At 48.2% G+C, this 24,261-nt stretch overlaps 1 protein-coding gene across 1 annotated transcript; it reads left to right on the top strand.

The window, feature by feature from the left end:
• The first annotated feature begins 934 nt into the window (after positions 1–934).
• On the top strand, positions 935–23,863 carry LOC139052028 (uncharacterized). Its single transcript, XM_070529101.1, has 4 exons — positions 935–986; positions 19,434–19,564; positions 21,025–21,222; positions 23,627–23,863. Exons 2-4 carry the CDS (start codon positions 19,448–19,450, stop codon positions 23,630–23,632), a joined length of 321 nt encoding a protein of 106 aa, XP_070385202.1. The 5' UTR covers positions 935–986; positions 19,434–19,447; the 3' UTR covers positions 23,633–23,863.
• Positions 23,864–24,261: the final 398 nt, after the last annotated feature.

Genomic DNA, 24,261 nt, shown 5'->3' with positions numbered 1-24,261 from the left:
GAAAGCTGGATGATTATTGCGCTCTCCCAGCAAGGGTACTTGCGACGTGCTATCGCTGGTCTCACGGAATGCAACTCACGGGCCGTTGGCGTTGAAAAGAGCACAGGCAATCCTGTCTCTGCAATTAAAGATGACAATCCAGTGTACGGTGCACTGTATCTGCCTTTTGAACGTCGCTGTTAGAAATGACATAAAACTACAAGTTACAGCTTGATTGATATTGTGAACAAGCATTTGCAGGAGTCGAAAGCAATATTTTTACAGCGGAGCTGTTTTACGCTAGGTTCTCGCGGTTTGTGTGCGTAGGCAAAAAAGATGGCGGCCACCCCAGAGCTATAGCATAAAGCAAAAGCGTATCCCCTGGTATGCCCTAGCTGTGTTTAATCGTGAGAAGTGTCAAAACGTACTGTGATGAAAAAAAGATCTAGAAGTAAAATCGGTATACACACCGTCTAGTATGGATTTCAGTTTGATATCTCGGGCTCTGTAGTCGAACCATAGAGAAAGAAATTCATTGATATCACGGGCTCTGTAGTCGAACCATAGAGAAAGAAATTCAACAAGAGGGGACACTCTTCGAAAACTGGCAACAGGAAACACGTCACGCCTCGTTTCAACTCCATCCGTTAGTTAGCTCTGACGCGAGCATCAGAAAAAAGGATGTGAAATAAACTTCCAGACAACGTTTTATTTTTTTTTATTCTTGCCCACTAAAAGTGAAAAAGTTTTGCGTGTAAATGAACTTATACTTCGCAACTTATTTTTATTGCGTTGCCTCGCAACAAGCTAGCGGCACGCCAGACGCGCGTGCATACGTCATGCGCCAGACAAGCCGCAGGAGTGAGCGAGGCCGGCTGCGCATGTGAAGCTCGCGTGCTCGGCGACCCGTCCGTTTTGGATGTAGACCGTTTTTTGGGCTCCCGGCGTTCTCTTGTGTTCCGTCTGCATTTCGACACGGCACCGCTGCACTGCTGGACTACAGCAAGGTGAGGAATTTTGACAGTCTGCGACGCGCTTCAAGCACATTTAGGCTTACTGCACAAAACTGAACCTATATAGTGACGCAGTTATCGAAAAACAGCTCCGCAGATCAAGCCTAGTTAATGAGCTAATTACTCGTACTAGGAGATGTTTGTCAGCTTAGCAATGCAGAGAAATGGCAATTGCAATGCGTTTCTACCTAATCGATAAAATCATTTCTCACTATAGTCCATGACTGGCGCACCGCGATCACGACACGGTAAAATGAGACATGTCCAGCGATGCCTAACAACTTAATTCCTGGCACTGTGTGTTGTCGCCTCGTTTTTGTAGGCCCGTCGTGGTACACACCTACACACTCGCGCGCGCGCATCCACACACCGGTCAACGGCACGGCATTTATCAGCAAGATCGACGGCACTCCTTGCAATCGACCAAAGGTTCTACCAGGTTGATTGCCGTCTGCTGCGCTGTTCGCTTCACGAGTGCTAGCGCCGTGCCTTTGTATTCTGCGAGGTCCCATCGCCACGATCTAGCGAGGCCGCGCAGCTTCAAGTATTCGCGATCGTCGCCTCTGCCTCTTTTACACCTCGCGTGTGCGGATAAATCCCCCCCCTTTTTTTTTCTTGTGACTGATGTTTACATATTTCGAAACACTCATGATTTGTGGAGAACTGTTGTCTGAATAATACGGAATATAATACGGAATATTTCCAATGATTCGATAAAATCGCAAACTTAAACCCAGTGGCACATACCCATAGTTGCTCCTGTGGCACATAATTTCAGATTGCACTGTCACCGCGATCGGCTCAATAGAACGGTGATAGGCTCGCCCGTTATGCAGTGGCTTCACTGGAAGAATGCTTCCCATTAAAATTTGACAGCGCATCGCCGATTCCCTATCTTCTACATTTATTAATGCGCCGCGTTTTAGCAAACAGGACTACGCAGATAACCCTGGCAGAGCGAGCGATGCGAATGGCGTAGCATATTATTGCGCATATTGGCACGTGTACTTCTTTATCCTTTTCTCGGTGATTGTATTTCCCCCTCTAACAAATTCATGTTACCGCTCAGCGCGAGACGCGCCTGCATCATTGAAACTTGCATATTATCGTTGGTTATGTTCTAGCAAGTTATGTTCTTGCATTCCTCATACTCATTCCTCATACTCATATGACGTCAGTGTTTCATCCTTGAAAGCTACATCCGGACTGTCACCCCTCTCTTTTCGTCGTCACATTGCTAGCCTCACCCTTTATCACAAATTCTTTTATTCTCCTCTCAATCAAGCACCGTATATCGCCGCCGCATCACGCATATCTCACCGCACCAGTCATCCCCTTCAAGTTTCCCGCCCACGATCCCGTACTACTACGTTTTCAGCTTCGTTATTTCTTCGAGCAGTCACGGACTGGAACGGCGTACCCCATGACATCGTCGCCATCGTTTCAACACCTGCTTTTCAAGAACGTGTAACAGATCACCTTCAATGTTAAATCACCATCGCTGTTTGTTTTCCTCACTACAAATGTAATTCCACCCCTTATGTAACACCCCCTGAAATGGGGGCCTTTAAGGAATAAAACTGAACTGAGCAAACTTTGAGTAATCAGATTGTATGCGCGGTACGAATTGTGTAGTCTGCCTTCTGGAACGCACGTTCTCGATAGCCTTGTGAAATGCGATCGCAGGTGTTAAAGGCGTCTAACGCATCCTTTCCATTTTGTCCCCACCCGTTCGCTAGGCTCTGTTCTGGTGCGACTGCCAACTGCGGAAAGCTTCAGCACAAGGTGTATACCGAGTGTCCCAGCTAAATTAGACCATGACTTTAAAAAAAAAGAAAAAAACGATCTCTGGGTTATCGTACCAACTGCATATTAGCGGTAGTCGTGTGTTCTTTACAACTATTGTTTTATCACTAATTATTTGTCTTCATTTCGCCAATTGTAAATTTGCAGAGCGCCTTAATTAACCTGGGATTGAGGTACTTTGTTTGTTCTGAAAGTTACCTGGTTTTCGCCAAACAAAGACCTGCGAAATACACAAAAACCACGTGATGCGGTGCTTGCGCATCTGCTGTTTCGCTGAGTGCAATCGACGAGCAAGCACGACCACAGTTTCACTGTGCAAATTTACGCTCTCGCGTTTGGATGATTTCACCCGACGTAGGAACTTCTCAAGTCATTTTTACCCAACGCGCACATTCCTGTAGCGGTAGTCGCCTTCCATAGTTCTCACGAGCTCCGCCCTTTCCTTCGTTGCACTTGAATAAAAAGCCGTGTCCTTCTGTTTCGCAGTCTTGGACGCTTTATCGCATCGTCAGCGCTCGGTCAGTGGCATGCTTTTCCTCTATTATGCGACATGAGCCGAAGGCCCCGAGGCCCACAACCAGCGTATCGCCCAGTCACTTCCCCGTGACCACAGTCGGGCTGTGGTCGGGCTTATTCACCCATTACACACGAGCACAGCACAATAGCAGTCGCGCAAGCGCCCCATCGCGTGTTTTTTTCTTTTTCACAGCGGAACTTGGATCCAAAAACTCGACCAATCACAGCGGGAGGCGCGCGCCGTGTTCTGCACGCCAGTGGCGCCGCCGGCCTGTGGGCGCAGAAAAAAAAATCTGTACCCTTCCACTCTGTGAAGGATGACCAGCGCAGCTGCACGTAGAGCCCTTAATGGCGAACTGCACCTCGGCCGCGGTTCGGCCCGGGAATCGCAGTATCTTCAGGATCGGCCCACGTATGCGGAGTGCTTAAAGCCTGCTGCTCCGCCGCTGCTCGCGCCGCGGCCCGATATTGCACTATCTCGTGGTAGTGACGGTCAAGGAAACGGTACAAATTTCCAAAGAGCGTTGGTGTGCGCAGCAACTCGGACAGTTTTGCGCCAATCCGGGACGACAAATCGAAGAGCACTCGCTGCGAAGTACGTACATTTGGCGGACATACAGGGTGACGGACGTGAATGTTGAAGGTGGTGGCAGCGGTAGGTTGCGAGGTCTGCAAGCAACTGTGTCGGTGAGGCAGCAGGAGACGCGGATATGCTGCGCAAGCAGTGGCGGCGGAGGAGGCGGGCGTGGCCACCGATTCCTTGACCGAATTCTTGTGCAAGCTCCCACTGGAGCTAGGGACGAGTGGATTCCATCTTTCGAAACGGCGCGCCGCACAAAAACACCTGCTCATCGCTTCACCTCCGCGAGCCCTGCGAGGCCTCTCAGTGGTTGCCTCCTAAAACCACTTAATCTTCGTGAAGTAGTGCCACGCTTTGAAGAATGCCGCCTCCTCCTCCTCGCCTGCTCTGGCCGAGGCCGCCATGGCGTCGCTATTGGCCTAATAGCATCACGTGGGCCCTCGAGCCTTGCTTCAGCGCCATTTTTGCTCGAGAAGCGTCTACGGAGTGGCGAGGAGCGCATGTTGACGCCGTTGCTACGCTCAAGCAGTGTAGGTGGCGCCACGGTCGCGGAGGCAGCGTGAAAGAGAGAACGAGGAGGAATGAAGGGGGTGGAGGAGTGTCGCTACTTTACGAAGTTTAAGGGGTTTTATACCCGTGTCACACGGGCAACTCGGATCTCCTTCACACTTCCTTCCCTTAAAGGACCGCAAGGGAGTTTCACCTCAAAGGAGTTAGCTCCGTGTCACACGGCCTATAAGCGAACTTTTGAAAGCTGCCGTTGGGGCCCATGAGGCGCTGCTCACCTCGTACGCAGTCATGAAAGAAACATGTTATATATTGCTAAAAAGTTTTGGTTACTTGTCTTTTCTTACAAAATCGCGTTGACCAAAACAACACTATATGGCGCCGTCAGGGCAAACGCAAAAGCCATTCCGAGAATGCCCGGTTCGAGAGTCGAATGCAGCTGCTCAACTAAAATATCTTTGTCAGTGCTGAAATACTATATTATATGCAATAAAACAGTTATAATTGCTGTTAAAAGGGAAAATTAATAAAAATGAGGGTGATTCGACTCGAAATTGAAGCACACTGGAAACAAAAGTACTCCCTTCAGTCTACAAGGGAGTTCTTCCATCTCCTTTCGCTAGGAACTTCCTTAAACTTCCTTTGCTAAAGGACTGCCGTGCGACACGGCGCGCATCTCCCTAGAGATAAAGACCTCCTTGGTTGAAGGGAGTCAAACGGACTTTAGCCGCGTCCGTGTGACAGGGGTATTAGTTGCCTCTAACTCCTTTCCTTGGCCGTGGCTTCTCTCCTTCGGGAGAGAGCACCTGTAGGTCTGCCCCAACGTTACTATACTGCTAGTCTAGTAACGTTGAGTCTGCCCATCTTATCGGTGGATCGGACACTGATCCCTTCGGCGCACGCCGCGTCTCAACTAGGAGTGCATGTGCACGTCAGAGCATACGTCATCCTTAGGCGCAGCCAATCCCCCACTGTGCGCCTCCTCACCCAAATACCTGCGCCGCGACGCGCGCTCACGAGACGTTCATTTGAGGGATCGCCAGCCGTTTCTGTGCAGGCGCGAGTAACGGCGGGTGCAAGAGAAAATTTGGGGGCTTTTGATGGCTTTTGCCCTTGAATATGGAACGCTTGGCGTGTTGAGTCGTGCGGATGTGCTCCGTATGGGCTACCGAGTTCTTGGTCTTTTCCGAGCGACTATCTGTACCGGCAGACCCGGACCTGCTCCCACAAGGTCACAGAGTGCCTGGAACACTGCCGCTGCTTTTCGAGGCCCGCAAGACCCCTTTTTGCCCCTTCAGGGGCACTTTCGTTCACCGGCCGCAACTAGTAGAGCTGGGCCTACTTCAGGCCTAGCGCGATTAGGGGCGCTATCGGCGTCGCCGCCGGCCCCTCGAGCCGTCACCGACGCTGTTGCGATCGAGTACGCCGTAGACGGAGAAATATCTCCGGAGGAATGTGAAGACCGAAGCCTATGGATACAGGCTGCCATCACAGTCAATGATCGAGCTCGCCTCAAGCATGGGGAGGCCAATGCCCAACAGGATACAGCTATGACACCCACGGACGCCACCAGCAAGGCCGTCCAGACCAGTGAGGTGAGCCCATCGATAAGGCGCCACCCATATAAAAAGAAGCCGCTCCCGCGTCTGCCAGAGAGCGACTACAAGATCGTACACCGGCCGAGAGGCGGACTTTGGCTCCGAGACCACACGGAAACTACACTACTGTTCGCCCTGTGCCTGGACATCGGAGTGAACTTTGGGGAAATCAAACAACACGGCCAAGTAAGGATCAATCTTTTTAACAACTCCTTTACCGTGAGCACCCCTTCGATGGAACGCGCAGGAAAATACGCGAAAGTAGAACATATCAAAATCCTAGACCAAGTGTATTCGACGCGTGCCTACGTAGCGGCACCGGACAACAGCATAAAGGGCATTGCGTATCACGTTCGAGAAGACCAAAGCCACGCCGAGATAATAGACGACATCGTTAAAGTCAACCCACAGCTAGAGATTGTGGATGCAAGAAGGATGGGAAAGTCATCAAAAGCCTTGCTCATCACTTTCGCAAGCACCAGGAGAGTACCGGGCTCCATTCGATTCGGCGTAGGAATCCGCAACTGCTACCTCTTCAGACCCAAAGTTGAAGCATGCTACAACTGTAGAAGACCGAGACATCGCTCGGACGTGTCCGAAAGAATGAAGAAATCTCTGCTACAGGTGCGGCGATTAGCATCCAATCCAAGACGAGTCCACGTGCACGCCGAGGTGCATCCTGTGCAAGGGAGAACATTTCACGGGATCCAACCAATGCAAGATCAAATACGAGACTGCCCGCCAAGGGAAACAAGAAACGCAATGGCAAGCCTCAAGTGGAATTTCGGTCACCGGAGGGACAGGGAGCGCAACCTGCGCACCCGAAACAGCAGCAGCGACAGCGGGGCAGAAGCAGATCGAGAAACCGAGCCCAGGATAACGACCGAGGAAAAACGAGAGCGCTCGGAGTCCTACCCGGCGCTACCGAACGCCTGGCGGGAAGGAGCACCACATCAGGTGAGCGGGACACCGCAATTCTCCCACGAGAGTAATTAAATTAAGGAACTTAGGGCAATCATACAAAAACAGGAAAGAATCATTCAGGAACTAATGAAGGCACTAAGGCAACAGCATCAAGAAAGTAAAACACATATTGCTCAACAACCCGAGATCTTAACACAGGAACCGCGGAGGGCATCCCTCCTCCCCCCCCCCCCCGTCAAGCGCATCCTGGAGGGCACCCTCACGTGCAAGAGGGCCACCGCCAAAAAAGAGGTTGATGGAAGACTCGGATAATCAAGAAAAACGGAATCACGAGGAAGTAATGAGTCTATTAAAAACAGTGGCAACGAGGTTAGATAAAATTGAGAAAAGGCAAAACAATATTGAAGCAAACATGGAAGCACGAGTCACAGCTATCAGAAACGAGACCAGGGAACAACATAAAACTTTGGCAGAACAAGTAAGAGTCCTTACAAACGCAGCAAACGCTACAAACGAGCTAGTACAGAAACATGACAAGCGACTGGTTAAGGTGATGGGCAAACTCTTTCCGGCCCCAGGACCCATGGCCACCACCACAGCGCAATCCATCTCCCTCCCTAAAGCCAATCATGGGGAAAGGCCAGACGGAGATAACAATATTGCAATGGAACTGTAGGAGCTTCCGCGGAAGGCGGGAGAACCTAGAGCTCCACATTCAAAACCTTGAAAAAGAGAAAGTCCCCGATGTCATAGCCCTACAAGGTTCGGGATTATAAAACATATGAAAACGGCAAGGAAGAAAAATCGCTCACGGGCTTCTTGGTCCATAGAAATCTAACGGCAATAGAGCATGAGATTCAATCGAATGGGGCAGACTGCCTCCTGATAGAGGTCATACCGCTAAAAAGAAGCGAGGCCCCGCTCTTCATTCTAAACTTATATAGCATCCCCAAGGCCGAATCCTCCCCCATAATAAAAGCCATGAACGAAGCCATAAAAATCAGTAAAACGAATCCCCTAATAGTAGTCGGAGATATGAACGCACAACACATGGCATGGGGTTACAGAACAAATTTAAGAAAGGAACTAGCCTCTGGAAACATGTTCAGGATGAAGGATACACGCTCCTGACAGATCCGCTGGTGCCAGCTAGGATGGGGAACAGTGTGCAAGCCAACACATGACCTGACCCTATGCAAAAACATAGTAGACGCACAATGTCACAACACGAACGAAAACCTAGGGAGCGACCATTACATTATAGCGACCACTATACCCAGCACTACGCTCAAGAAGGGTGACACGAGTGGTAGACAGGGATAAATTCGGAGAAAGGAGACGGGTGTAACGCAGATGGCATGATTGAAAACCTAAATGATTGGATTCACAAACTCTTGAAAGACGCAGAGCACACCACCAAGACGGTAGAGATAGCAGCCGAAAACAACGCCGCTGATAGCAGATAATTACACATGTGGCAGGCATATAATAGCTTACAAAAAGATGGATGAAACAAAACACAGCAGAAAACTTATAATTAGAATAGCCAAACTGGAAAGAGAAATCGATGGTCATTCTCAAAACTTCGTAAAACAACAATGGGGACAAACATGTGAACAAATGAGCGGAAAATTGGGGCTCAAAGACACATGGCATCTTCTGAGACAGCTTTTAGACCCAGAAAATAGCAGAGCCGCTCACCAGAGGGATGTAGCACGCATAAGTCATGCAAGCCAACTTAATGAAGAAGAAATAATCACGGAATTGCAGAACCGATACCTATGCACAGCGAAAAACCTGACGCTTCCCAACTACAGCGGCAACCACAACCCTGAAAACATAACGGTAGCAGAGGTAAAGGCGGCCATGCAGAAACTTAGAACAACCTCCGCTCCAGGAGCCGATGGGGTGATGAACAAAATACTAAGAAATCTAGACGAGGACTCTATTCAAGGGATCACGGAGTACTTTCCCCGCAGGGGCGTCTGCGTCAGCAGGCGTTTGGTGTGTGGCGACACCACGGACCCGAGCACATGAGGGTTGGACCCTGCCGCGTGCAGCCGTGCGCGCCTTAGCCGTGTCTGGGGAAAGGGGGATCCTGGCGGTTGAGCCGATGTTGGGTGTTTGGACCGTTAAGACCCCCGGCGGAGGCAACACACCTCTTCGGCCTCGGCTTCACACAGACGGCACCTCCAGACTGACCCACCTGGAGGACATCGGCAGTCGCCTTTTCCTGTCTCTCCCTCCTCGAATCTTCGTCTTTATCTCTCACTTTTTTACCTTTCCTGTCTCCTTCTCTCTTCTTTTTACTTCCTTTCTCCTGGCGGCAAGGGTTAACCCTGTGTGGCTATCCAACCTTGGGTACACCATATTCGGTTATAGTGACGGCGTACGACTGGCGTCGTGCAGACTTGTATGCAAGCTCTGCCGCGTCCCCTCGTTGGGCTCCGTGGTGGGCGGTCGGCGCTGTTGCCGAATACATACAATTTTTCATGGAAACTTCTTTCCCCTCCCTTGCTGATCGCCCTCAGAAACGAGGGCGCACCGAAGATGTCTTCAAGTTTTTTGGACGTCAAATCCAGAATTTTCCCCGCTTTCACGTTATTCATGCTGAAAAGCCAAACAAAGTAGCCCGAAACATTTCACCATTCCTTGTTTCAAAATCCCTGACTGATGCTTTTGGTCCAGGTTACAAGGTGTCGAGGATGGCAAGCGGCGACCTCCTCTTGGAGCTCCGCGATGTAAAACAATGCGAGAAACTACCGCAACTAGTGTCATTTGGCGAGACCCCCATAACAGTAACCCCACACCGTACAATGAACACCACCCGTGGTGTTGTGTCAGATGATGATTTACTTGAGCTGACTGAAGCGGAACTCCTGGAGGGCTTCAGCGAACAAAATGTGATCAACGTCAGAAGAATAAAGATGAGGCGGGATGGTAAGGAAATTGCGACCAAACACCTAATTCTCACATTCAATTCAAGTGTCCTGCCCGAATCCATCGAGGCCGGCTACATAAAGCTCCGTGTCAGGCCTTACGTGCCCAATCCACTCCGTTGTTTCAAATGTCAGCGCTTCGGTCACAGCTCGCAGAGCTGCCGCGGCCGCCAAACTTGTGCTAAATGCAGTGCCACAGAACACACCACTGAAACTTGTGAGAACGCTCTCCAGTGTGTAAACTGTGATGGGGAGCACGCCGCGTACTCACGGTCGTGCCCATCATGGAAGAAAGAAAAAGAAATAGTAACGATCAAAGTTAAAGAAAATATCTCATTCAAGGAGGCACGCAGGCGGGTTGTATACCTGCCAAAGAAAAGCTTTGCCGAAGTGGCGCGTCAGGGGGCAGCGTCACAACGGCGTCCGGCGCCTGTCCGACCCACAAACAGTGAGTCGGCAGTTACGCCGTCTGCCCCCACGGTGGTTGCAGCTAGCGCTGCTCCGCCAACCAAGCAGAAGGGACTTTCTACCCCGAAGTTGGGCGCAGCTGAGGCTGCTCCAACCACCCCGGCCCCTTCCAGCGCTGGCAACAGCCGGCGCAGCCAAATTCCCCAGGGAGCCCCATCGACCTCCGGGCCGGTGGGCGCAGCGGTCTTGCCCTCCAAGGCGGGACTCTCCCTGATAACTTCTCGCTCGCAAGAGCACGTGTCCGGCGCCTCACAAGAGGCAATGGACACAACACCTAACCTCAAGGCGCCCCAAGCGCCTAAGGAGCGGCGAGGATCCCTCGAACGCTCCAGAAAGGGCAAAACTCCCGTTACAGGGCCTCGAAAGGGCTCTGTAATTTAATCTCTGTAATCTCGATAACCACTACTTCTGTACACACAGCACCTACTGACCTCCAATATGGATACACAAATAATTCAATGGAACATCAGAGGTCTTCTTAGGAACCTTGATGATGTGCAAGAGCTTATCCAAAAACACAATCCACTAGTGCTGTGTCTACAGGAAACACACCTAAAACCACAACATACAAACTTTTTCCGACCGTATATTAAGTTTCGCAAAGATCGCCTTGATGCTGTCGTATCATCAGGCGGCGTTGCCATTTTGATTCATAAAAGTGTTTCCTGTCAGCGTTTACAGCTACAAACGCCCCTTGAAGCAGTGGCGGTTCGAGCTGTTCTTCTGGATAAACTCGTCACCATTAGCTCGATCTACGTACCCCCACACTACAAATTAAACAAACATGAATTTCAGTCATTTATAGACGAGTTGCCAGAACCCTATGTTGTTCTTGGCGATTTCAATGCGCACAGCTCCCTGTGGGGCGACTCTCGTACAGACGCGCGAGGTCGTCTTGTTGAACAGTTCCTTTTTTCTTCAGGTGCCTGCTTGCTCAATAAGAAGGAACCCACGTATTACTCCCTAGCAAACAGAACCTTTTCTTCAATAGATCTTACCATAGTTTCCCCGTCCATACTACCCGAACTCGAATGGGAAGTCACGAACAATCCTTACGGGAGCGACCACTTCCCTATACTGATAAGAACATCTAAAGAAAACGAATATCCTCCGCAAGCTCCTAGGTGGAAGATAGACACAGCTGACTGGGAGAAATTTCGAACACTTACTAACATCTCGCTGGCTGATATGTCTTCTTTAGAAATCGATGCAGCTGTGGAGTACTTTACAGCCTTCATCATAGATGCCGCAACTAAATGTATATCACAAGTAAATGGACTGGCAGGCAAACGGCGTGTTCCCTGGTGGAACGATGATTGTAGGATCGCTCGTAAGAAACAAAATAAAGCGTGGGGGTTGCTACGCGCCTCCCCCACTGCGGAGAATCTTATCAATTTTAAAAAAGTTAAATCCCAAGGCAGGCGAACCCGCCGACAGGCCAGAAGAGAGAGCTGGCAGAACTTTTTAACAGGTATCAACTCGTATACAGATGAGGCCAAAGTCTGGAACAGGGTTAGTAGAATAAGAGGGCGACAAACATACTCCCTCCCTTTAGTAAACACACAAGGCGAAACCCTGCAAGACCAAGCAGATTCACTAGGGGAGCACTTTGAGCGTGTGTCAAGCTCAATCAATTATTCCCAGTCCTTTCTTAAGCATAAAGGAATAATAGAACGTCAGCCAATCATACGGAAATCCAGGCAGAATGAACAGTATAACCGGCCTTTCGGTATTGCCGAGTTGAGAGCTGCCTTGAACACATGTAAAAGCACTGCACCGGGACCAGACAGAGTCATGTATGACATGATCAGGCACCTACATACTGACGCACAAGTTACACTTCTTACACTATACAATACTATTTGGGCTTCGGGGTACCTCCCATCCACATGGAAAGAAGCGATTGTGGTTCCTGTCCTAAAGCAGGGAAAAGACCCTTCCTTGGCGGCTAGTTACCGTCCGATAGCTCTGACTAATTGTCTGTGTAAGCTTTTTGAAAAAATGATAAATCGCAGACTTATACATTTCCTTGAGCTCAACAATATACTCGATCCTTATCAGTGTGGATTCCGAGAAGGGCGGTCCACAACCGATCATCTTGTGCGCATGGAAGGAAATATCCGCGATGCCTTTATACATAAACAGTTTTTTCTATCGATATTCCTCGATATGGAGAAGGCATATGACACGGCATGGCGTTACGGGATCTTACGAGACCTGTCGGCAATTGGCATCCGTGGAAATATGCTGAACACAATTGAAAGCTATTTGTCAAATCGTACCTTCCGAGTAAAAGTCGGCAATGAACTCTCACGTCCCTTTACGCAAGAAACTGGTGTACCCCAGGGAGGCGTGCTCAGCTGCACTCTCTTTATCGTAAAGATGAACACGCTACGTGCTTCACTACCACCTGCCATTTTTTATTCCGTATACGTAGATGATATACAAATAGGCTTCAAATCCTGCAACCTTACAGTATGCGAAAGACAGGTACAGCAGGGCTTGAACAAGGTTTCCAAGTGGGCAGACGAAAACGGATTTAAGGTCAACCCCCACAAAAGTGCTTGTGTTCTCTTCACAAGAAAGAGAGGCCTGGTCCTAGATCCTTGTGTAGAACTGGGCGGACACCAAATTCCTGTCAGCAAAGAACACAAATTCCTTGGTGTTATTCTTGACTCTAGGCTCACTTTCATTCCTCACATAAAACATGTTAAAGAAAAATGTCTAAAAACAATGAACCTACTTAAAATCCTATCATACACAACATGGGGTAGTGACAGGAAGTGCCTGTTGAATCTTTACAGGAGCCTAGTTCGGTCGCGAATAGACTATGGAGCCGCAGTGTATCACTCTGCCGCCCCGAGCGCGCTAAAGATGTTAGACCCCGTACACCATCTGGGAATCCGTCTGGCCACTGGGGCATTTAGAACAAGCCCTGTTGAAAGTTTGTATGTTGAGTCCGATGAGTGGTCACTCCATTTTCGGAGAACTTACATCAGCTTCAACTATTTTCTGAAAGTGCGCTCTAATAAGGAACATCCGTGTTTCACAACCGTTAACGACTGGACATGTGAAACACTTTTTCATAACAGACCCTCTGTGAGACGTCCTTTCTCACTGCGTGTAAGAGAACTTAGCACGGAAATGGATGTCCCAGTTCTCGACCAACGCCTAATGCCTCCAGCTAAGCTAGTACCACCCTGGGAGTGGCAGCTGATAGAATGTGACACATCCTTTGTACAGGTCACTAAACATGCGTCAGAGACACATATCAAAATGCACTTCTTAGAGCTCCAGTACAAGTACTCGTGCACAGAGTTTTATACGGACGCTTCTAAGTCGCATGCCAGGGTGTCCTACGCAGCCATTGGCCCATCCTTCTCGGAATCCGGTGTACTGCACCCTGAAACAAGCATATTTACGGCTGAGGCCTATGCACTACTGTCGGCTATGAAACATATCAGAAAATCAAATGTTCAAAAAACAATTTTATTTACAGACTCCTTAAGCGTGGTAAAAGCCTTGAAGTCACACTGTAAACACAGAAACCCCGTAATTTTTGAGCTCTATTCCGTCCTCTGTAGAGCGTATATGTCTAACCAGCATGTCATTATATGCTGGGTGCCTGGACATAGGGGCATCGAGGGTAACGTTCTAGCAGACCAGATGGCCACATCAATTTCATTGCATACAGTCAGTCCTACTGCTTCGGTCCCTGTCACGGACCTGAAGCCTTTCTTAAGAAGGAAACTGCGAAACCACTGGCAACGTAAGTGGGACGTAGAAGAAAATAACAAACTGCACGTGATAAAGCCACAGTTAGGTTCTTGGCCCTCCGTAACAAAATCACGGCGAACAGATGTCCTATTCTGTCGCCTCAGAATAGGACACACATTTGGTACACACAACTTCTTACTCATTGAAAATGATCCTCCAACTTGCGGTAGATGCGGGGAGAGGCTGACCGTCCTCCATGTCCTCCTGGAGTGTCGGAAAGCCGAATCTGACAGAAAGAAACATTTTCCGTTAGCATACCGGCAGCATATTCCCCTTCATCCTGTAATGTTACTCGGCCCAGAACCGCTCTTCGACACTAACGCAGTCCTAAGTTATCTGAAAGATGTTGTGTTGCATGTTGTTAGCCCAACATGTTCGTAGCGTCTCCTCTCTTCAGAGGATGGCGCTGCGATAGTTCTTTCGTGTAGCACGTGCCTCTAGGCCCTTGTGTTTGAAGGGCTCTGGCGAGGCAACAGTGCTCCAGGCATTTTTACCATCTCATATATTTTCTATTCTGCATCATTCTTTCACGATGGATTTTAGTGTTCATAGTATTCGTCATCTGTCATCGCCATAATTTTATAACAAGTTAATTTTACGCACTCTACAGCGAATATTTTTAGGCCACTTTACAGCCAAGTCACATCTTCCATAATACATCAACATTACAACTTGTCATGGCGCTCTTTGGCCAAACCTGGCCCTTGCGCCACAAAAAACCACACATCATCATCATCATCATCACGGAGTACTTTAAGAAGTGCTGGAAGTATGGGTGGCTACCAGAGACGTGGAAACACGCCATGGTAACTCTCATACCCAAGCCAGGCAAGAAACTCGCACTAAGCAACCTCAGACCCATATCCCTAACATGCTTAGGGAAGCTATTGGAGCACAGATTACAAGACCACATGGACAAGCACAATCTCTTTCCGCACACGATGATAGGCTTTCGGCCCAACCTGTCTACGCAAGATATAATGCTCAGGCTTTCGGCAGAGGTAATAAACACACCGAATAACACCAACACTAACGCAATAATGGCACTGGACGTCACCAAAGCCTTCGATAATGCACCCACAATGCCATCATGAATGCCCTCTCCGGTTTAACGTAGAGGAGAGAATATAGTCATATATCAAGGCTTTTGTAACCGACAGAACAGCTCAAATAACATTCGGAAGCATCAGGAATGCACTACAATTAGGAAGCAAAGGCACACCGCAGGGGTCAGCTCTGTCACCCTTTCTTTTCAACATAACCCTCATACCCATGGCCAAGCTTCTTGCAGCTATACCAAACTTATCCTAGGCGCTCTGCGCAGACATCACCCTCTGGAAAGTCAGGGGAAACGAAGGTGATATCGAGAGTACGCTACAGATGAGAGCGAATATAGTGACCGGATACGCCAGGAGAGTTGGACTAACGTGCTCCCCACAAAAATCCGAACTCCTAGTTATCACACACAGACCTAAGAAAAACGATCCCCCGGCACAATTGGATGTTAGGGTTGATGGTACAAAAGTTTCAGAAGTACACACCTTGAGAATCCTGGGAATGCATTCAAAACAACGGGAAAAACACAACTACACTAAGCAAACCCGTCGCATGCGTTGGACAAACCATCAGGCTCATAAGACGAATCGCTTACAAACACCGGGGAATGAAAGAGACTGATTTGAGGAGGCTAGTGCAGGCTTTCGTGCTCAGCCGTATAGTACATTCTCTCCCCTATTTCAAACTTCAGGCAGCGGAAAAGAAAAGGTTGAATGCCTCATAAGACAATCATAGAAGGCAGCCCTTCATCCCCTAAGTGTGCATAAACAGAAAGGCTGCTAATGTTAGGCATACGCAACACGCCTCCCGAGCTAGGCGAGGCGCACAGAATGGCGCAGTATTGCAGACTAACAAAAACACCCACGGGAAGACACGTTCTAAGGACCTTGGATATCAGGCAAGAATGCATGGGGACGGATGCCGTGCAAATGCCTAGACATATACAAGTATCTGAGAATAGATTTAATCCCGAAAAACGTGCACCATGCAGAAAGGAGGAAGGCAAGAGCCAAAGCCCTCCACAGGCATTATTCAAACCACAAAGGAGGCAGTCTGTACGGACGTTGCAAAGCTCTGTGATCACGATGTATTTTCGATAGGCGTCGTGGGCATGGACCTAAAACCAATCTCAGCCGCCTCTGTGCGGAGCAAGAAGGCACACGAGGCGGAGGAAGCGGCCATCGCCCTAGCCATTCTAAGCACTGAAGCCAACACGATTTTTAGCGACTGGAAGACAGTCGTTCGAAACTTTGCAAAAGGGAGGGTCCACAAACCCGGGAACAAATCCTGAAACCGCGAAATTTCAACGCCATACCCATTAGAATCATATCGGTTCCGGCCCACGCGTCGCATCCTGGGAACGAGGCGACCCACAACTTAGCACGAGGTTTCGTCAAACGGGCAGTGGGCGAGCCGGTCCTGAGGTCGGCCAGAGAGACCTTGACCACCTACCACGAGATAACATTATATTACAGAAACAGAAGTACGCTCCCGCCGCCGGACAAAAGCCTTAATAAACATCAAGTGGCCTGGCGGAAGCTACAAACTAACACCTTCCCCAACCCCTATATATACTCCAAGGCCTACTCAGGAGTCTACACACCCGAATGTAAGCTCTGCGGGGTCACAAAGGCAGATTTAAAACACATTTTATTCGATTGCGGCAATCTAAAACCAAAACGATAATGGCAACTCTCTAACGAGCAAGAGTGGGAGGATGCGGTGTCCAGCTTGGACCCGGCGGTTCAACTGCAGGTCGTCATCTAGGCTTTGGAAGTCACCGACAGACAGGGCCTCATGACCATAACAGGTGGAACTGATCGGACGGCCACCTCACGCACCCTGGAAGCTCATTAAAGTCAACCAAATCCTTTCTGTTGACGAAAGAAAGTTATTACCACCACCACCACCTGGAAGATGATTCTGCCTAGACACAACGGAGGAGGTTTCTTTAGCGCGTGTTGTAGGCCTTTGTCCCTAGGCGTTCGGGCATTGCGGAGTGGACTCGAGTTTGTTTACGCTCGGACGCTGGCTGGCCGGCGCGGTAAAATACGTGAAGCAGCGGGCACTGACGCCCGATTTAGCGACTGCTGTGTCGGACAGAACCCGCCGTGGTTGCTCAGTGGCTATGGTGTTGGGCTGCTGAGCACGAGGTCGCGGGATCGAATCCCGGCCACGGCGGCCGCATTTCGATGGGGGCGAAATGCGAAAACACCCGTGTACTTAGATTTAGGCGCACGTTAAAGAACCCCAGGTGGTCAAAATTTCCGGAGTCCTCCACTACGGCGTGCCTCATAATCAGAAAGTGGTTTTGGCACGTAAAACCCCAAATATTATTATTGTGTCGGACAGACTGTCTCGCACCTGAGGCGCTCATTGTAAGACAGTCGCGGCGGATCATAGCTTGCGACCGTAGTAGATCCCGGGCCGCATATATTGAAAATCTAGAAGGTTGAGCGCCTTAGTTACTTTCCGATGTACCCTCAGAGGCAAAGTTCTGACTAGTGTTGCTGAAGTCGCGGGGCGCGGTAGTGCTGAACTTAGCGTCACAAGATGGCGGCTGGACATGAATATATTTATTCAATCGGGTTTTTTTACTAACTGTAACAATGTGTCCTTATTTCCCAATATTGGCCTGGTTCGGACTGGTTCGGTCCGGACTGTTTCGAGATCGAGCTGAAAGAGCTCCGCTGTTAAAAGCGAGTCGCTTAAATATCCTTGCACGATTTGAATGCGAAAGCATCATGACAAACCACAATGTACAAATTGATTTGTTTCCTTTTTTGCCTTAATTACTGCCATTTTTCTGTAACCCCCCCCCCCTACCCTATGTTCCTGCGAGCCTGTAGGGTAAATTGAATAATTCAATAAATGATCTCTCTAATTGGTTACGTCTATGATGCGTGACGTCATGCATTTCACGTGTTCTTCAAAGCTACTGAACTTTTCTGAGTTTTACCGCCCTCCGTCCACATTACTTCACCTTCATTCACTTTGCTCCATCTTAAGTCACCTTACTCTAATTTGTTCTAACTTTAATTCACCGTGGGATCTGGCAGTGCGAACCGCAGCAGGTTCAACGCTAGGAACGTGACGTCATCACTTGGTCAAGTGGGTTTCGGAATCATCGGATGTTAACGCCGGGCGCTCGCCGCATTTTCTTCTTCATGGAACATATGCTGTCGCCTTCAAAAAAAAAATATCCAGAAAGCTCACCTTCGCGTATACTGTTCGCCCCAAGCTTCTCCCCGTAACGATTACGGGTGCATAAGCTGCCGTTGCCGGGAAGAGGTAACTGTAGCATACGAACCAGGGAGCGACGTCACTACACTTTCATATGTGAAAGAGCCCACCGAGCAACCAATTTCATTTGTTGTGATATAGCGCTATGGAAAAGCCACGCACAGTTACGACGCTTGAAGAGCAGCGCGAATACTATGCGTGTCGAAAGGAACAGCAACATCAATATGCACAACGGCGGCGTGCTCAGGCTCGGCAGGACCCAATTCAAGGATACGTCATATTGGTCTATTGACTCGGGTGGTACCACAGCTTCGCTGGTCAACCACTTTCACGGCGTGGACTGGAGTCAAATTTTCTCGTATTTCGCGCAGTTTCGTTCTTTATCGGCAAAGACGAGAAGGCAAATTTTAGCCCTTAAGAAATGTTTGCATCCGAGGTTATTTGAGGCGATATACAACGTTATAATTGAGATTCAAGCAATAATGAAAGTTGGCGAAATAAAAACAATATTTCCTGATGAGAAAAATACTGCTAAGTACACGCAGCTACCACTATTATGCAGTTGGTACTTCTCTGGCGATCTTCGTTTTTTTAACAAGCTTGGTCCAGGTTAGCTGGGACGCCCGGTATACGCTGGTACAATTCTGTTCCAAATTTTGGTGCCGAAACCACGTTTTGATTAAGGCACGCCGTAATAGGGGACTACTGAATAATTTGACCATCTTTAACGTGCCCCCGATGAATGCGACACGGCTTGGACACGCTGCTACAATCGTAATTCGGGTACAATCATAAATCGCATGATTATACCTGTAACAAGGCAGCCGTTGTCATATGGCCCCTTCTTTGCTCTATAGCGTTCTGGACAGGTGTTTGCTGTACTTGCCGTCATATTCTTCTATTGTTAACCTACTTTGTATAGACTTTTGTATTTGCCCCCCCCCCTACACAATGGCTCTCAGGCATATGAGGTTATGTAATCAAAATAATCACTCGTACTCCAACTGTGTTCATTGCTTGTCCGCAGAGGAGAAAGTCTGCATGGAGGAGCTTCTGGACTTTTCCTTCGACCACATCGACAAGCTCGCAGAACGTCGGGGAAAGACGATCGCAAGAGCTGAGAAGTTGCGTCTTTGGGAGTATGTGCAGCGGATGAGGGTACGTGCGCATCAGTATCGTGTACTCGAGCATCGATCACCTTTTATAATTACATTTATAACTGCATTTATAAACACTAGTCATCGCTATCTATAGCATAGACCGCTATGTGCAATGGTTGTAGTTCCACCTTCAGCCTGGTTCAATTATGAGTGCATTACGGATGGTATACACTTATCCCTGAAGTCTCATTCAAAGGACAAAATGTCTGCCAGGCATGTTAACGCTGGCCCATGCAAACAGTGAGTTTGTGAAAATGTTTTAGTATACATTTTCGCGCATTCTATTTGATTTCAAGGTGGTCTATAGTGGCTCCGTGTGCCTTCCATGAGCTACTTCGAGTAACAGTTTGAACAGCTGCTATGGAAAGTTCTCGCCGAGTGTAATACTAATTACTTTCGATTTCTTTCTCTTTTTTTGTATCCACGTAGCCACAAATGGGCGCTTCACAAGTATGACCGTTCCTTATGAAGAAGTTTCATTCTTGAGGATGTTTTGAAAACATTTTCGACGGTGATGCTCTTCGCGAGTACCGCGGGAAATAGACGAGTTCTCAAAACTAAGTGATTTACCCTTGCGAGCAGATGTCTGCAGACAACGTAATTGTTTATTTCTGGCGCGTCCGTGTAACCAGCATTCGAGTATTTGAATACCACATTGGTGCCGAACACTCGCACTTTCGTTGTGTAGCACTCGACTACCTGCTGCATTTCCACGCTGCACAATAGTTTTTTTTCTTTTTTTCTTAGTGTTCGTAGTACCCTTGGCTTTCAATCATTTACTCGTGACTCGACACCTTGTTGATGCAGACGCGTTCCCTTCGCTGCCTTTTTCGTTTCACTTTGATGGTGGAATTAGTGTGTGTGCTGCAAGCTCATTACCGTGAGCTCTAAGTTCAGTTAGCTTTTAATTATTAGCTGCCTACAAAAGCGACTGGTATGCCATAGATTCCATTCTGTAGCTCCACCCATCTGAGAAGAGGGGGCGGGGGTAGAGGTTCTGAAGGAGGTAAACAACCCTCTGCCAAAGTAGCTCGGTGTGCTCCATTGCCAACAACACTATACCAACGAACTGAAAGACTCCAGCGATCGATTGTATCGCAAGAAGTGAGGGACGTTTTCCTAAGTTTTCGTGATCGTTTCCAGTATTGCTAAAGCTAGACATGTGGAGAGTACTTGCTGCCTGTTGCTGAACGTCATTTCTGTAATGGTTGGGGCACTAGAATTGTAAAGGAACTATGGGTGTACGAGTATAAATTTTGAAATATAAGAAAAAAAACTGATAGGCGATTTAAATATCGGAAAAAATAGGTTTTATTTTCTTTTTATAACTTCATACGTATCTTCTGAAAACACCATCGGTATCTACGATAATACGTGGCAACTACGATGTGTCGGCTTGATCTTATAGCTCAAAGTCGCAAGCAGAGTGGCCGCTTTGATGTTTTTGCACCTTCACAGCGCGAACAGCTCTGCAGGGTACCCACGGCTCTGCCCTGGGAAGAAGTACAAGTCAAGCAATCACCGCGCAGTCGGTCTCTATCGTCCGGCTCATCGCACTGCGACATAACGTTCTCGGGGGTTGGGCTTGCCACGCCGCCGCTGTACTCGCTGCGGAAACCGCTACCACCAACTTCCCGTGGGACAGCCACCTATAAGGTGAGTCTTTGCATCAAATGTATCCGAACTAAGAGCCCACCACGGTATGCACCTGCAGGCCGCTAATTCAAGTCGACTCCTTCACTACGCAATTATCGCGGCTTTTGGTCTCTGAATTGTGCAGTAGCTCTCGCGCCTTGACCTTTTTCCTTTCCCATCGATGTCGCTCTTCCTTCGACATTGCGAATACGCTCAGTGAGGCTACCTGGTCGAAAAAAAAAGTTTGTATAAGTTATTAAAAACATATGCAGGATCCCGGTAGTCTGTTCAAATAGGTCAATTTGTGAATGGATATTGTATGTTTACTGAAATGCCATTACTTCTATGCAGTTCACCGTTCGTTACACAATGCATGTTGTGGTCTCATTTCGTTCACTTAACCTTTCCTTTTCTCTGCACTACGGTGCTTTTGTTGCCGACTTCCTTTCTTGCGTCTTGTTCTCGTTGTGTATTCGGGCACCTGTTTACCCGGTATCACGTACATTCTGCGGGATTTTCCAAGAATGCTCCCATGCCCATTTGCACATGCCAACATCCATATATAGTGGGTAGTTGAAGTTGCTGTATTGTCAGCAAGGCATCAGCTGGCACAAACGCAGCTTCACTTTAAAAAAGCTTAGCTTTAAAACTACTTTAACAAAGGAAACGGTGAACAGCGTTTCTTGACTGCTCTGTGAACACAAACCGTACCAAAGCTCACTCGCAGTTCGAGAATACGTTTGTATCACGGTCCCTCTCCCTATTAGAGACCTTTTCACGTCACTTATGGCAAGTAGTGAATTTCGGAGGCATGATTTCAATTGTAGCGTGAAGTGACACAGACCGAGACTAGTAGCAGACAGGACGAGCGCTAACTCTCAACGAAATTGTATGTATGTATCTATATGTATGTCTATAGATGTGATTGCAAATACTGCATCATTTGAACATGACAAGATTTGAAGACATCAGTTAAACATATCAAGAAGTAGGAAGCCAAAAAGCGAGCAACAAAGACACTACTTGAGATTAACACACGTGTTACGATACTGAAATTGCCCGCCGTGGTTGCTCAGTGGCTATGGTGTTGGGCTGCTGAGCACGAGGTCGCGGGATCGAATCCCGGCCACGGCGGCCGCATTTCGATGGGGGCGAAATGCGAAAACGCCCGTGTACTTAGATTTAGGTGCACGTTAAAGCACCCCAGGTGGTCGAAATTTCCGGAGCCCTCCACTACGGCGTGCCTCATAATCAGAAAGCGGTTTTGGAACGTAAAACCCCATGATATTTTATTGGTGAATTCTTTTTAATTATAATTTTGCATTTCAATTTTTTTTGTGCAAGTCGTGTCCGTCGCATTGAGCAGACCAGCTCATAAACTAGAATTGAGCTATCTGCCACAGGGAACCCCTAAAATTTTGAAAGCGTTCACTGAAACACCCTGTATTATAGATGGCTTATTGTAATGTCTTGTACGTTGTAGGCGGCTGGGTACAATTTGTGAAGGCATTTTGTAGTTGCAGGCATTTTTTCAGTCCCCGTGCTCGCTCTGCTGCCTTCCGATCTTTCTTTTTTTTTAAGCTACAAAATGAACACCTTCTTTCTGTGTGCGTTGGGTTTCTACCATGCATAATAGTGAGTAGGAACATTCGGTATCTCATGTACCAGTATCTTCAGTCGCCGAGGCAAACAAATATTTTGAGACGTGCGGCGTGAGCAGCGACATCACACCTACACTGCAGGTCTTTAACACGCCAACCAGACCTCCTTTCCCGTCTTCGAAGTGATTCGGTGGTCACCCGTCAACTAAATTGATCGCGAGTGATGAGTGCCCACCATCATAGGGATGCAGGTTAAAAAAATTAGTGTCTCTTAACCTCTCTCGTAAGAGGTGAACAGCGAATGCCGACTCTTCGTCCCATTGTCATTCAACTCTTCCTTTGTTTCCTATCTTTCTCTTTCTTTTACTCATTACTGCTCACTACTAAGCATTTCTAGTCATTTCTAATCAATTCTGGTCATTACAAGCCGTGATTATATATAGTGGTCATATCGGAGTCAATACAAGTAATTAGTAGTAATTATGAGTCATTACTAGTAATCATTAGCCTTTACCAATCTGTTATAACTTTATCATTCACTGTCACTATCAGTCATTTTTCACTCTTTAATCTGGCTTCATATCGCGTGATGACACAAGCTTCACCGTGAGCCTAGAAAGGCTTTCGCCTTAACTGCCTGCCAAACGACGCAATGGTGCGAATGGCCCCAGTACTCATGCCTTTGGCGTGTTCGTAGCCTCCAGCATCATAGGCAAGCCGCGCTGTCGCTGGTTCGGTCGCTTTAAATACTCGTTTTTTTTTGTTACGCCTTTTCAGGCGTGCAGTCCTGATTAATGCCGTACTAATTGTCCTTTTTTTCTCAGTCATGAAGAGGGATCACAGGCTCCACCCAAGGGGCCTGAAAAGAAACGCCCGACGGGATTCCTCCGACGGTCTCTGCGCAGGGCACCCACGGCTACGCGGAAACGCGATTCGCATGATGTTGTAAAGGCTGATGTTTAGGGCATGCTGTGAATGTTTTGTTTCTGTTTATTTTAGTTTTGATAAATTTTGGTTTTGACGAAATGCTCTGCGCGAATAAATGATTAATTCCCCCGCTATGTCTAATGCCCTGTCTTTATTTCCATGCTAGAGATCTTCGTCAGATCTGGGAAGAAAAAAAATTGGCAGAAGCTTAGCTTGGCTAGGCCTAGTGGATTGCGAAGGAAATCTTCTGTTCAGGTTGTAGACTTCCATACTGATCATCGAGGGTGTAGATGCAGTCTCGTCGCCGTTTAAAGCATCCATAAGGCTTGCTGTCGAACGATCAGGCGTCGCCAAAGTCGCGTCAGCATTGAGAGCATGCATGATACTTGTAGATGCACCCAGATCAAGAGATGTTGAACGCATTCGCCTGGCTGCGTAATATGCACGCCGTTTAGCTAAACGCTGTTCCCGCTCTTCATCCGTTTCTTCCGCATGCCGCCCTGCTTCTTATCGGCAGCACATCGTTGCAGCT

The sequence above is a fragment of the Dermacentor albipictus genome, unplaced genomic scaffold (assembly GCF_038994185.2).
Source record: "Dermacentor albipictus isolate Rhodes 1998 colony unplaced genomic scaffold, USDA_Dalb.pri_finalv2 scaffold_17, whole genome shotgun sequence".
NCBI lineage: Eukaryota > Metazoa > Arthropoda > Arachnida > Ixodida > Ixodidae > Dermacentor > Dermacentor albipictus.
The sequence above is the reverse complement of the archived record's forward strand: the minus strand, read 5'-3'. Positions and strand labels throughout refer to the sequence as shown.

Bases quoted from the DNA above. Each gene is read 5' to 3' on its own strand.
- LOC139052028 (XM_070529101.1), top strand. From the start codon at position 19,448: ATGGAGGAGCTTCTGGACTTTTCCTTCGACCACATCGACAAGCTCGCA. The intron at 19,565-21,024 runs GTACGTGCGCAT...GCACCTTCACAG, and splicing joins AGTATGTGCAGCGGATGAGG to CGCGAACAGCTCTGCAGGGT.